Source organism: Castanea sativa, chromosome 3 (genome assembly GCF_040712315.1).
Source record: "Castanea sativa cultivar Marrone di Chiusa Pesio chromosome 3, ASM4071231v1".
Lineage (NCBI taxonomy): Eukaryota > Viridiplantae > Streptophyta > Magnoliopsida > Fagales > Fagaceae > Castanea > Castanea sativa.
The window spans coordinates 3,514,142-3,529,405 of record NC_134015.1 but is presented as its reverse complement, the minus strand read 5'-3'; the positions used below and the strand labels follow the sequence as shown (position 1 = coordinate 3,529,405).

Here is a 15,264-nt window from a genome sequence, read left to right as displayed (position 1 = left end):
TATTTAAATATAAATTAAAATTTAGAATAGATAATAGATAATAGATAATAGAATTTTTTTTAAGATGTAATTAAAACATACAACTAACCGCGCAACTCGAACTCTTTCCTCCCTAAATAATGGAACGTAGATATTATTAAAAGTTGATTTACTAAAAATAGAAAAAAAAAATTATCTTATCCAAAAGTAGAAAAGAAATTTTAGATAAGGAAATGTGATATGCTCTATATTTGTCAAAATCTTGTCACACTTTCTATTTTAGTATTTCTTTCCAACTAATTCATTGTAACTTGCAACATTGATAACTATAAATAGAGAATGTATTCATCATCTTACACATCAACAGGTGAAAAATTTATCACCATTGCATCTCTCCAGAATGGTATCTCCCACATTTATTTTCTACTCTACACTGACTCTCTTCCTTTTTCTAAATGTTTCCACTTCTACTAAGACTATCCTAGTTGATAAGTCAGGCAAGGGACAATTCACCACAGTGCAGAAGGCCATCGATTCAATCCCATCAAATAACAAAGAATGGACAATTATTCTTCTCAATGCTGGTGTTTACAAGTAAATCAACATTAGTATATATACTCCAATTTTCATTTATAAGCTATCCATTACATTTCAGTCACTAATAATATTCTTTTTTCTTTTATTGTCTAGAGAGAGAGTTACAATCCTTAAAGATAAACAATACATTATTCTTAAGGGACAAAGTAGGCTATCGACTGTGATCGAATGGGATGATTCTGGAAACTCCTTGGAAAGTTCAACCTTCAAGTTGTATGCTTCAAATTTTATGGCTCGTAATATTACATTCAAGGTTAGGCAAAACTCAAAAAGTTTCATCTTGGGCTAACCCTAACACAAAAAGTTAATAATTGAAAACTAAAAAGTTTTTATTATTAGCAGGTAAAAGCATTTAAAAATAGCAAAAGAATTTCAACATTCATTTTATTTATTAATTAACTTTCCTTATATTCCTGCTACTGCTAGAATACATATGACCTCGTGTTGGTAAATGATGTGGTGAAAAAGATTACATGGGCACCAGCAGCTCTTCTTTATGCAGACAAAGCATCATTTTATGAATGTGGTTTTATTGGCATACAAGATACACTCACTGACTTAGTTGGTCGTCACTTTTTTGATGGTTGCTATGTTGAAGGTGCAATAGACTTTATCTGGGGTTATGGTCAATCACTTTATCAGGTTAGAATCAACATGCTTATATCATATTTCTTTTTACCAATACTGAAGGGAACATTACCAATATTACCTTTATCTTTTATCACATACTCCCCTTGACATTACTTCATATATTTTGCGTGTAGAATTCTGAAATACATGTAAATGGAAAAAGTATAGGCAACTGGAATGCTTATATTACAGCTCAAGGTCGAGAAAGTGATACACAAACCAATGGTTTTGTGTTTAAGTATTGTAAAGTAACAGGAACTGGTACTGCATATTTAGGGAGGGCATATAGAAACCATTCGGCAGTAGTGTATTTCAGGTCAACTTTCGACAATATTATTGCCCCAGCAGGTTGGGATATATGGAGACAAGCTGGGAAAGAGTATGTTCTTCTTTCTTCTTTTCTCCATTTTACATTCATCTTATAGATTGTTTGACTGATCTTGATAAGCTAGCATTTGTTTTAAAAGCTTAAGTTTATAGGAAATAGTTAATATAGAGCTCGTTTGGCATTACGAGAAAATGGTGATTTTTAAATGAAAACAAACACAAAAAAGAGCCATTTGGCTTTGTATTTTTAAGAAAATTGCTTCTTCTTCTTTTTTTAATTGAGGAAAAACCAAGAAAGTGCATTTTCAAATCACAGCTCAAAAGAGTATTCTTTTAGAATCACTAGAAAATTGTGTTTTCACATTACAGTTTTCACATATTACCAATGTGTTCAAAATAGTTGAGCCATTTTTCGATTGAATATCGAGCAAGTAAGAATTTTCTCTCTTATGTGTTCTTGTTGTATAGGAAATATATCACATATGCAGAGGTGGAATGCAAGGGACCAGGGGCAGACATGTCAAAACGTGTGAAATGGGAGAAAACATTAACGGCCGAACAACAGAAAAAGTTTGTCGATCAAAAGTTGTTCCTAAACCAAGATGGTTGGATAGAAGAACAACGACTGCATCTTTAGTCGCGCCGTTTTCAACATGTTTAAGCATGTGTCTTTTCTTTTCTTTTCTTTTTTTGAGTTTTAAGCATGTGTCTGTTGTCATTCCCTTCTACTATCACAGATTTGTGGTATTTTGTAGTGTTGCAATCATAAGCGAGTATGCGTATTAGCTGTAATTAATGTAATAAATGCTCAAATTATGAGTTGCAATGCCTTTTCTTTTTTCTTTTTTTTCTTAAATGTATAAAAATATTATTTAATAAAACGTTAAATACATCTTAACCATTACCTTTACAATATTTGTAAACAGAATATATAATAATAATAATAATAATAGGTGAAACTGAGAGAAACTCAAATTAAAATTTCAAATCTATATATCTATATATATAATAATAGGTGAAATTGAGAGAAACTCAAATTAGAATTCCAAATTAGAGTTTCAATTTTGCGCCATATGTCTTAAATTATTTATTCTTAAAGAGTTTTATTTATTAATTTTAAAATCAAATGTGAGACTACATCATAAATATTCATCAAAGTGAATTATTAAGTACAAAAATCAAAGAGTCTAAAATAGATGAATCTTAAAGAAAAAAGTTCTTTGCAATAATTTTTTTTTTTTTGAAATTGACAATTTACATTTTATACTTAATAATATCCTTACAAAAATTTTTTAAAAAGTTAACAAAATATAAAAATGACTATCAATAGTATTTAAATTATATTTATATGAATTATATTATACATCTTATTCTATATTTTTAAGTATATCCATGCATACGCATAGGGTTACAAGCTAGTTCTTTATAAAATAAAAAAGGGATTAATTATATATGTTTGTGTTTTCCAAATCTTCCTACATGTTCCCTTCTTTTTCCTCTATATAAAGAATCTTCATGTCCCGATATATAGGACCGTTTCCTTAATCCTTGTTGTCGTGCATTGTGATTAATTCTTGGGTTATCAATCTCTAGGTAAATTGAGTTGAGATCATCTTTGTTTCCACTATATGTAGTTTTGAGTGGACTAGTGATCAAGTTGAGTGAATATGATATGAATCAAGTGTTCACACCATACATCAAAACTGATTGGTACCTTGACCTGAAGATAAAGAACAATTATTCTAAAGTGGACAATTATTCTAAAGCGGACAATGATAAAAAAAACAATTATTCTAATTAAAGCGAAGACCATAAGTTGAAATTCTATCATATCTATAAAACATTTTAAAAAAGAAAAATAAAAGTGTTGACCACATACATACAAGAGGCAAATAAAATTTTGGTGACTCTTTTAGATTCAATTCTTATGAAGTTAACTAGTTGTGGTCCTGTGCGCCGTGCGTGATAATTTTTTTTAGAGTGGTCTTTTTATTATTAATATTTGTTATGTTATTACACTTCAAGCTATGTTATATATGTATCACCAATATATAGTAGGATACATGCTAACAGAAGCTTTTGCTCATGGAACCATATTTTTTTTATTAGAGATTACTATTTGGAACAAAATGAGGATAATTTATAGTAGAATTGATTTTTTGTTTTTTTTTGAAATATTAATTCTACCATACTCGGTTGACTAATTCATACTTTTTCAAGTCAATTGAACACATTTTGGATGTTACATATAATTTCTTGTTTCCATAAGGGTAAGGACTTTCACAATCCCAATGATCCACTCCAATATTTTTACATGCTTATTTTTTTGGGATGCGAAATGTATTTGTTTCGAAAGTTGTATGTTGAAGGATTTGTCGATAGTTTTGAAGCAATTTTTTCCCATCTAGTTGATTTAGAATCGAAAATAGTAATTGTATTTCCTCGTTCAAATAACAACGCAATTGCTAGTCCATATTTTGCATTTTTGTCCCCTTCTATGTTGGCTTGAAGAAGGATTTATTTTCCCTTGTAATTTGATCTTGTACAAAATATTTGTGATCATGTTGTGTGCTATTTTTGTGATTGTATAGTTGTATGATGTTTTTGTAATTTTTAAGTTGTTTAGGATTGTAATTTATAGTGTTGTGTGTGTTTTATGGATTAGCAATTGCTCTAGTTATTAGCAATAATTTTTCATTGTCAATTAAGTGAATAAAAGCTTTTCATATACCCTCCACTATAAAGCCCAAGCCTTATAATATTTAATAGATTTTTCAATTATAGCTGATGTTTAATGTTTTCCTCAATAAAGCCCAAGTTAAATAGTCTTTCACGCTACAATATTATCTGTTCAATTGACACTTTTCTTAAAAAAATCAAAAGACAATAATATTAATAATATTGAAACAACTGAAACAATCATTAATATCCAGTTCTTCGACTCTTCCTCTCTTTATTTAACCGAATTACTTCTTCATAACTATTCAATTGCCACTTTCCTTAATCAATAAATAAATAAATCAAAAGGTAGTATATTTGAACTATCAAAACTCCTATACAAATTAATTATTAATAATTTTGAAGTAGCTAAAAAGTTATTAATATCCACATCATTTATTTTACCTTCACATAGTAAAAGGTGAAATGAAATATTGGAAAATGGGATATTTAAACTAGCTAACTTTATTTTTATGTAACTTATATTATTACCAGAGGAAATATCCTTGGTAGCTATTTTTTTTTTATAATGCACTGTAACGTTTCATGAGAAAACTTTATGTGAATTTTTTATTATATTTGAAATTAGGTGCTTCCAACAATTGTGTAAATTTCAAGCAGTAATTAAAAAATAATTGATGTTGTATGTTCATGCTTTGATAGTGTAGTTCTATTATGGATTTGGGTTTTAACATATAAGTTATTTAGAAACTCTATATATTCTACTTCCTTAGATGATTAAAAACATATACTATTACCATAAATCTCTCTCTCTCTCTCTCTCTCTCTCTCTCTCTCTCTCTTTGAGAGAAAATATATATAATTTAATAGATTTGGAGGATGTAGTTGAATTTAAATGTTGAATAAAATGAGCCGAAATTATATTTTGATTGTTAAATAATGAAGTTTTTATTTTAGCTTAAATGAGTAAATTTCATGGAATAGTTGTAGTCACAATTGCCGGATGGTATTGATGCGATTCATTATTTTTCTATCTTTTACAATTTATTTTTATTAGTGCTAGTGTTTAATTGGATACCCTTGATTCATGTACCTCATGGGGTCAAAAATTTTGGTGCTTTATTTATTTTTTTGTTATTTTAATGATAATCAAAGTAGGTAGAAGTTAAGAATGTAGGTAGTATAACTTGTATAAGTTTCAATTTTTCAAAAGGATTAATTATTAATGGATCAAAGACTTTTACTTGATTGTTTTGACACGAATTCCTATATCTGAATTCTCATCCTTTCTTCTAGTTATAGTCGTTAAGCTTTAGTTGAAACACAAATGTTTTTCCAATGAGCTTTTCTATTTTTATTCAATAGCTTGAAATTTGCATGCATATGATAAAATATTGAATATAATTTAGCGTATTCTTGTCAAAGTAGATGAAAGATCATACATGCTAATTGTATGATCTTACCGTTGCACATTTGTTTGAAAGTTCTTTTGTTGTTGTTTGAAGTAATTTTTTAGCTTCCTTATCAAATAAAATAAATAAGGCACACAACTTAACAAAAGAATTTTTTTCTCAAAAAAAAAAACCAAAGGAACGCAAATCTGCTTTCAATCATTACAAAATTAATATATAGAAATTAATAGAGAAACATTGGGCACAACTTTAATGAAAATATCCTTATTTAATAATATTATCCATATGATACTTGAAAGATTATTATAGAAAATTTTGGGCAATATTTTTTGCTCTATTAAAATTTAAATGATTTTAAACTATGGTCTTTAAAATTTTAGAAGTATAACCCAAAAATATGGGTATTACATTTGATAAATGATCACAACCTAAAAATAAAAATAAAATTTTGATGACCAAAAATTCTAATTTTAAAATTTCTTTCCGATTATTTGAATTAGATGTACCAAAGACCAAACATATGAATTTTTAATTAGAGAGACAAATACTTACAAAAATGGAGTCACATCCATATTGGAAAAAGCATACAATCTAATGAACCAAAAATCATGCCCATCAATTGATGGAGTCAAACTTGCACAAAAGTATTATAAAGCCTGAATTATGGTATTTTTCTATAAACAAAACATCAAACACGTGATGAGCAAATCACCATATGACCTTAATGTTTACACTATAAAGATTGAAAATTCAAACGATAAATTAAGAAAGTGCATTGCTAACAAAAATAAAGCAACACTAACCTTTTGCATTTGCCTTTATATTTGTTGGGCATTTGCCTATTCCCATATCGTAGGGCCATTTCTTGGAGGCTCATAAAAAACACCTATATCAATATCACAATATGCATGTCACTAAAACTATCAATGTTCATATTTTAAAAGTATAACTTAGAAGGAGAAAGGAAAACATTTAAATTTGATAAAAGGGTACCTGCAATGATGTTTAAGACAACATCATATATTGTAATCCTCAGTCAACTTTGGTAAAATAATGTTAGTCCTACCAGAGAGACAAAGACAAAAACTCTTACAATCTTGAATACTGCTCAACCTGGATTTAAAGGGTAATTTGCAATTATAAAAAAATAATCAATTAGAGTAGATAAACAATCTAGAGAACAAAAAACAAAAACAAAAAAAAAAACTTCAAAGACAAAATTAATTGCATCAACCAAAAGTAGAGTTCTAAAAAATATAAAAATTTATCAATCTAAAGCAGAGATGCAAGAAAGATAAAAAATCAACCAAAAATTTGAGAGAGAGAGAGAGAGAGAAGTAACCTCTTTTTGTGAGGGGAAACTATGCAGCAAATAGAAGAGAGAATGATGAATTTATAGTAAAATAGTGTGAATAAAAATAGACAAAATAAGAGAAGATGAAAGGAAAGATAAAGAGTGATATTAAAGTAGAGAATAGTGGGGAGATGAAAAGTTAAGGGAGGGAGAAAGTGTAAATATTAAAAATTAAAAAAAAAAGTAAATGTTAAAAACAATTATAGAAAAATTAAAAAGAAATAGGATAATAACGTGAACGATGATTTGATTCAACAGAAGTGTAGCAACAATAAATGTTACACTTCAACTTTTAGATATATATGTAAGTGCACAATTGCACCTGGCCCCAAGAACAGTTACGGGCTCAGGCCCAATGAGCCTTAAACAATATGAATTTGTAGAGTGTGGGCTTGAAACCCAAGTTAGAAGTGTTTGAGGATTAAATGACAAATTAAAGATTGCAAACACTTGAAAACAAACAAGGAATATTGTAAATCAACTTGCTCGGACGTAAGCCGAGAGATGTTCTTATATTCTCTCTCTTTCTTTTTAGATTACAAAGAAGGGATCCCCATTTCTATTCTAAGTTGCTCCTTAAATACTCCTCTTTTTGATACTTTGTACACGTGTTGCCCCAACTCCCCCTTAGCCTAGATATTTCTTTTCTCAGTGCATTTGAATAGTAACCAGAAGTTTCCCTTCCACTGTTCAGGTGTCACTTCCCCATTAATGCGGCCAGGGTGGTAGGTGCAGGGTCTTTAATGTGGAGGTGACAGCCTTTATCTTTGGTATTTCTCTAACATCGGTGCTTCTAGGACATTCAAGGGTTTACCCCCTTTAACCATTGGTCTTGACCGTGTCATTCCCTAACCTTTATCATGAAGTCCCGGATTCTCCGGTGTCCGTCCGAAGGGAAATTCACCCTCGGCTGGATCCTCGGATCCTCGGCGTATGGGCCGACCCGTAGTACTAACAAGTTCTAAAACCAAGAGCAGGTCGGCCTTCCCTAGCATGGCCCAAAGGCCCACATCCCCATCAGGGTCTTTTTACTCCCCACAATATATATATATATATATAGATGACAGAATAAATAAATATAGACCCATTTTAATTATATGGCCAATATTATTGTGCTTATTGCTTAACTCCACAATGATTGGTAAATTGCCATCATTTTGTTTTTAGGAATAATTTACAAATGATCATTGTTTTTGTAAACTAGTGTATAGTTCTGTGCATATACATGGGTACAATTAAAAATAGTCACTGTAGGGATAAAAGGCCCATAAAGTATAGCGGGTCGAGGGCCTTATCCGAGGACGTCTAGTAATCCGAGAACAAGGATAAGATAAGGAAGACATGCGAATCAAAGAGCCAAGGACAAACCACAACTGCGAGAGTTTGGGAGGGTAGTCCGAGAAAGAATACCTCCTCGGCTAAGTAAGGCAGAGGTTAGAGGGTACTAATTTCATTAGGAGCAACTTTCCGAAAGATTCTACTGATAAGGATGAGTGTCAATGGAGCATAGGACAAGTGAGAGCTGAGAAATATCAAAGGAAAAGCTACTTTCACTGCATTGAATGCTCTACATCTAACCCTTTGGCTGCATTAATGTGGAGGTGATGCCTAAACAGTAATCAGCAGCCTTACAGCTACACCCAAAGACTTCAAGAAGGTGCTGAGGGGATAAGAATAAAGGCTAGCAGCTTGCCCTACACGCGGAGGGTGGAGATAAAGAAAAACTAAGTATATAATAGAGAAAGAAGTCCCTTATTAGGGGATCCATCGAAAATCAGAAGAAAAACCATTGTAGTACCAAGAGCAGGACTCGTAACCAAATTCAAATGAAACATATATAAAATCTAGTCTCCTCAGACTGCACCAAGGACGATTTATTTGAGCAAAACCATTTTATTCTTGTACTCTTTTCATTTGGGCTTACTACAATTATTATTTGATTCATTAGAGCCTAGTTTTCCAACACACTCTCTATAAATTTATTGTATTGGAATTTTTGGGCCCAAATCTTTTTTCCTTTAAGGTCAGAAACCAAATACAGCCCTTACAATCACAATTATACAGTTCAAATTATACATTTTTTTTTTAGAAAATGTTCAAATCATACATGATATTAACTTACACTTTTTTTTTAGACCATACATTTCTAATATACGTAATGGTTTCTCATTATATATATGGTATAAATTTAGAATTTAATTAGTTTTAGACTATTCGTTTTTTGCACCCAATTATTCACTTGTCACAAAAATTAAAAACTTAGATGAACACTTGGTGGAAAAATGAACTCCAATTGAAATCCAATTCAAAATCTAACTAGATTAGGACTCTTCAATATTTTCACCCAATACTTCACTACTTCACTTTACACAAAATTAAAAATTAAATAGGACATAGGGCACAAAATTGAGAATGCAAATAAAATCTAATTGGATTTTTCTTTGAGGTTTGACTATATATGTAAGGAGAGAGAGAGAGAGAGAGATAAGTAAGGTTTGGATATTTTGGGAATCTAAAAGTTGAAACCCAAATCAAAAAACCCTTTAAACTCTAATATAGATGACCATTATTATTGTGCTTACTTAACTTCGACAATTATTGGTAATTAAATTGCTATATTTTATTTTTGGGAACAATTTACAAATGTCATCCTCAACCATCATTACTAATTAAATTGCTTGTAAGACCTCTCTTCCCTTTTTCTTTTTTCTTTTTTTGAGAAACCAGATCATAAACTTTCATTAAATCAAACTAGCCAAAATCAGCTTGAAGTACACTTTGTAGCTATGGTGGAACATCCTCCATCCACACTAGATAACCACTAACATGTCTAGCAAAGCTATGTGCCAAATTATAACCCTACCTACGAGTGTGAGTGAAACTCAAACTACTGAAGCCATCCATAGACAGTCTTGCTGCAACATTCAGATGATCAAAAGTTGACAGTGATTCCTCCTCACTCTTCAGGGCTTTAATAATTATTTCTGAATCTCCCTCAATGATGGTAGAAGACACTCCTAACTCGGCTGCAAAGGACACTGCTCGGACAACTGCTAGAGCTTCAACATCCTCAATGGACGATGGGAGCGCTACATTCTCAAACAAGGATGCGAGGACCTAACCTTGGTGGTTTCGTATCACTACACCTAACCCCGCTCATTTATCTTCTTTAAATACAGCCCCATCAAAATTTACTTTGAATTTTGTCACTAGAGGAGATTGCCATCGGACATGCTGACCTTCTATTCTCCTTGACTGAAGTTGCCTCTCTAGAAACACTTGCACAAAGTCGTGTAGCAATTGGATGGCAAAAGGACCGATTTGATTGTAAGGGAACTCTTTCTGGTTGACCCTCACTTAATTCCTTCGATACCATATCGCCCAAACTAGCATGGCAAATTTCTCCAAATCCTTACCTTCGGCTATAACATCTTGAACTAACGCCTGGAAAGTTGTAAAGCTTGTATTTCCTCTGAAGCTCCATTTGTTGTCTTCCTCCCACACCATTGACAATTTTGGACACTCCCAGAGTGCGTGGAGGGCTGTTTCTAGAGATGCACGGCAGTGATCACAAGTTCCCACAGTCATAATTTTCCTCTGCACCAAATTCATCTTTGCTGGGATTGCATTTTTACACACTCTCCACAGGAAATTCCTCACTTTGTTTGGAACAGTAGCATCCCAAATATTTCTCTAGATAGCTTGATCAAGGCCTGGATTGGTTGAGCTTGTGACTTGAGATGAATTTTCTTTAATAAGAAAATTATAACCTGACTTGACTGTATAATTACCTGAAGAGACAAATGGCCAGATTATTTTATCTTCAATCCTCCTTTGACTCAAAGGAATACTCAAAATCAATTCAACTTCTTGGGGAGTGAATAGGCCCTTAATCAAATCTGACTCCCACTTGTGAGAATCCGGGTTGATGAGGTCCCTCACTTTGGCTTCTTGGAAGCCTTCCACCATTGGTGATTGCACTGTAGGCTTATCCCGGGATGGTAAACAAGCATCGTTCTACACGCTAACATTCTCCCCACAGCCTATTCTCCATCTTGCTCCTCTTTTCAACACATCTCTTCCTTTCAATATACTCTGCCAAGCATAAGACCCTCTAGATGACTGAGTAGCCTCCATGATAGAACAATTAGGAAAAAATTTTGCCTTGAAGATCCGATAGAATAGAGATTTTTATTGTGAAGAAGGTGCCATGCTTGTTTTGCTAAGAGAGCATCATTAAGTAAAGCTAAATTCTTAAAACCCATACCTCCATCTTTTTTTGGTTGGCAAAGACTCTCCCACTTCATCCATTGGAATTTTCTACGCTCTCTTCTTTGTCCCCACCAAAATTTCTTAACAAGGCTTTCAATCTCAGAACATAGACCTACTAGGAGTTTAAAGCAACTCATGGTATAGGTGGGGATTGCTTGAATCATCGCTTTAATTAATACCTCCCTCTCTGCTTGTGAAAGTAGCTTCTCTTCCCATCCTTGTAATTTCCTCAACACCTTTTCCTTGATGAAGTTGAAACTGGCCCTCCTACCCACAAATGAAGGTAACCCCAAATACTTCTCATATTGCTTGATTTTAGGGACTCCCAGAGCATGCTTGATGTGGTTTCTCATATCTTCTAAGGTAAGCTTACTAAAGAATATGGTAGTTTTTTTCTTATTTATCTGCTAGCCAAAACATCTACCATAAGTCTCCAGGATTTCAAGTACTTTTTGGCACTCTTGCACTGTTGCCTTGCAAAATATGAGACTGTTATCTGCAAAAAGAAGATGGGTTAGTTTCAGGCTATTTCTACAAAGCTGATAGCCTTGGATCTCTCTAGAGACTGAGGCTTGGTTTATGAGACCATGAAGACCCTCTGTGCAAAGTAAAAATAGAAAGGGTGAGAGTGGGTCTCCTTGACGGATACCCCTTGTTGGATGGATCATACCTTTGGGCTCCCCATTTACCAATATAGTGTATGAAACTGTAGTAACACACAGCATCAACAACTTCACCCACTGTTCATTAAAACCCAACTTCCTCATTACCATCTCTAAATATGGTCATTCCACCCTATCATAGGCTTTACTCATATCCAATTTAATCACCATATAATTATCTCTCCCTTTATGCTTCTACAAGCTGTGAAGTGATTCAAAAGCTACCAAAATGTTATCAGAAATCATTCTACTCTTAGTGAAAGCATTTTGATGTTCCAAAATATTTTTTGGTAAAACTTTCTTTAATCTATTTGCTAAAACATTCGAAAAGATTTTATATAGAACATTACATAAACTAATGGGTTTATATTCAGAAACATTTTTTGGGCTTTTTGTTTTTGGGATAAGGGTGATAAAGGTGTGATTTAGGTCAAGGGGTAGGGTAGCCGAATTTAGAAAACTGAGAACATCTAAAGTGACATCATTTCCAACTAGGTTCCAATAATTCTAAAAAAATAAAGGGGGCATGCCGTCAGGGCCTGGAGCTTTTAGATGAGCCATCTGTTTGATTGCTTCCTTTACTTCCCATGCCATAAACTGAGCTGAAAGTTGAGAGTTCATATATGTTGTAATTATATTCTAAATGGAATTAAAAGTCTCATTGTGTTGAGGAGGTTGACTGGAAGTGAAGAGATCTCTATAGTAATCCACCAATGTAGTTGTCACCTCTTCCATATCAAAACATCATTGCCCTTCGGAAGTTCTAATGTTTACAATGGAATTCTTTCGATATCTTTGGGTAGCCCTTCTATGAAAATAGTTTGAGTTTTGGTCTCCATTCTTCGCCCATAGCACTTTTGACCTTTGTAACCACATGCGTGATTCCTTATCCAAAAGATCATTAATATCAGCCTTAAGAGATCTTACACGTGAATTATCCCCAGACTGCAAAGCTTCCTTTTCAGGTTCAATGAGTAGTCTTCTCTTCAAGTTTAACTCAGATCTAACATTCCCAAAATGGATTTTACTCCAATATGTTAATTCTTTCCCGCATTTCTCAATCTTCTGAACCACCCTTACACTTGGATCTAGACCTTCTTGAGAAGACCATACCGCTTCTACCACTTCTATGCATCCCTTGTTAGACAACCACATTTCTTCGAACCGGAAAGGTTTGGCAAAACATGGAAGATCCAAACTTTTTGGCCTAATCCATAAAGGACTATGATCAGAAGATGTGACAGATAAAAGGTGAACTCTTGACTCCGCAAATCTAAGCATCCATTCATTATTAGCTAAAGCTCTGTCTAGTCTCTCCCAAATCGAATGACCATCAGCAAAATGTTTTTGCCAAGTGAACTGAGATCCAACAAAGCCAAGATCTATAAAACCACACTCATCCACTACTTCTCTGAATAATTGCATCTGTGCTTGGCTTTTATTGCTTCCTCCCCACTTTTCTAAACTTTTTAGCAACTCATTAAAATCCCCAGCACACATCCATGGAAGATTAAAACGATTATTTAGATGTCATAATAAATCTCATGATTCAAATCTTTTATGTGTGATGGGTTCTCCATAGTATCCTGTTATCCGCCAAGCATCTTCCTTCCCCTTATTAACAATGGCATCAATGTGATTTTTTGAGCTGGTGTCTACTTGTAAATCCACATAATTCCTATCAACAAAGAACATGTTAGAGAAATCAAAGTCTCTTTTTATTTTTTTTAGCCTTGCTTCATCTACCCATGTTTCAGCTAAGAACACGATGGAGGGATCTTTAGCCCGGATCAACTCTCCAAGCCCGTTCTCTATATGCAGGTTCCCAAGCCCGCGACAGTTTCAGAATAAGCAACTCATTGCGATTGGCGGGGCTGCCCAGCAGCCTCCACCATTTGAATATTGATCTTGCCATCCTCCTTCGAAACCTGTAATTTCTTACTAGGTAAATCAGGTTGGAAATCTTTAGTACACGTCCCATAACGTTTGTCGTTGCAAGATTGAGCGTGCATGGTTTGATCTCAGAGTTCACTGACCTTGCAATCCTCTTCCACGTTCTTAGGGTTTGTTGTCCACTTGTCATCACCCTATTGGTTCCATCGAATAATTCATGCAGTGAGTTATTGTTAGTGGAAAAATTTGAAAAACTAAGCTTATCCCTGGGATTTGAAACCAAAAAATGATCTTCAGCCTCCAAGATATTCTCACCCGTAACTTCACCCTTATCCTTATCGAATCGCCTTATCTTAGCATCAATTTCTTGTATTTGAAATTCAAAAGACTCATCCCTGAAACTAACTTCCTGGATACTCGGGTTAATAAATGAGTTTTTTGAATTTGGGTGATCCTCCAACCGAGAAGATTGCAGGATAATCTCCTCAATGGGCGGATCCTCCAAAATTGAAAACTCTTGGCAAGAAACCTGGTTGGTTGTCTCTGAATCTGCCACTACCGATGAGGTTCCGCCGCCCTTCTAACCTCCCTCAATTGTCGATTTAGCCGCTAGTGTTTCAGCCCCAAACACATTACCGATCCCTTTAACAGCCATGAAAGTTTTCCTACCCGATGTGAACGGTGAAGCCCTAAGCCAAGCTCCGTATTCTTGTTGATTTACTGCTAATGAACCCTTTCTTGCTAACCATACACTACACTCCTTCTCACTGTAAGTTACCATGCCACACCAGTAACAGAAATTTGGCATTTTCTCATTTTTGAATGACGCCCACTCTTCTTTATCACCTTTAAGCAAAACTTTTCAACCACGACACAGGGGTTTCGAGACGTCTATCTCCACTCTCACTTGTAGAAAATCACCCCTATCATATCCCCCTTATTTTTCGAAAGTGAAACAAAGCCCACCGATTTGTCCACCTCCATAGATGTTTTCCAGTTTAGCTTGTTCAATGGGAGGCCATGCATCTGAATCTAGAACTTGATCTTCGAAAAATGCAGCTGTTGGACTGGACATGAACCATCAAATTTCTGTAATAGTACTAGATGCTTGTCAAAAGTCCATGGTTCCATGGCTAGAACACGTTCTGCATCACTCTCCACCTTGGAGACAAAGAGGATCATATGATTACCCATCACCCGTATATGGAAACCATGTTGTGCTTTCCATAATGGTTTAAAAGTTTGACCAATGGCCTCAACATTCTGTACCCTACGAGTTGATCTTGCAGCAAGAATGTACTCCTTGACTGCCTCATCCGAATCACTCTCAAGGTTGACTCTCGTCCCTTCGTCCTCTGTGAGCAATAGGTGATTCTAGTTGCTTAAAACTTCATCCATGGTAAAAGTGTTTTATGACTAAAAGAGATGATTTGAAAAAAAAAAAAAAAGTATAAACTAA

The 15,264-nt window shown here is 33.8% G+C and overlaps 2 protein-coding genes across 2 annotated transcripts; one reads left to right on the top strand and one right to left on the bottom strand.

The window, feature by feature from the left end:
- The first annotated feature begins 379 nt into the window (after positions 1-379).
- Positions 380-2,170, top strand: LOC142627938 (putative pectinesterase 55). Its single transcript, XM_075801841.1, has 5 exons — positions 380-573; positions 670-829; positions 1,003-1,218; positions 1,341-1,585; positions 2,002-2,170. The coding sequence occupies exons 1-5, from the start codon at positions 380-382 to the stop codon at positions 2,168-2,170; spliced, it is 984 nt and encodes a 327-aa protein (XP_075657956.1).
- A 10,486-nt stretch (positions 2,171-12,656) lies between these two features.
- On the bottom strand, positions 12,657-13,412 carry LOC142627937 (uncharacterized). Its single transcript, XM_075801840.1, has one exon. The coding sequence runs from the start codon at positions 13,410-13,412 to the stop codon at positions 12,657-12,659; it is 756 nt and encodes a 251-aa protein (XP_075657955.1).
- Between the last annotated feature and the right edge of the window lie 1,852 nt (positions 13,413-15,264).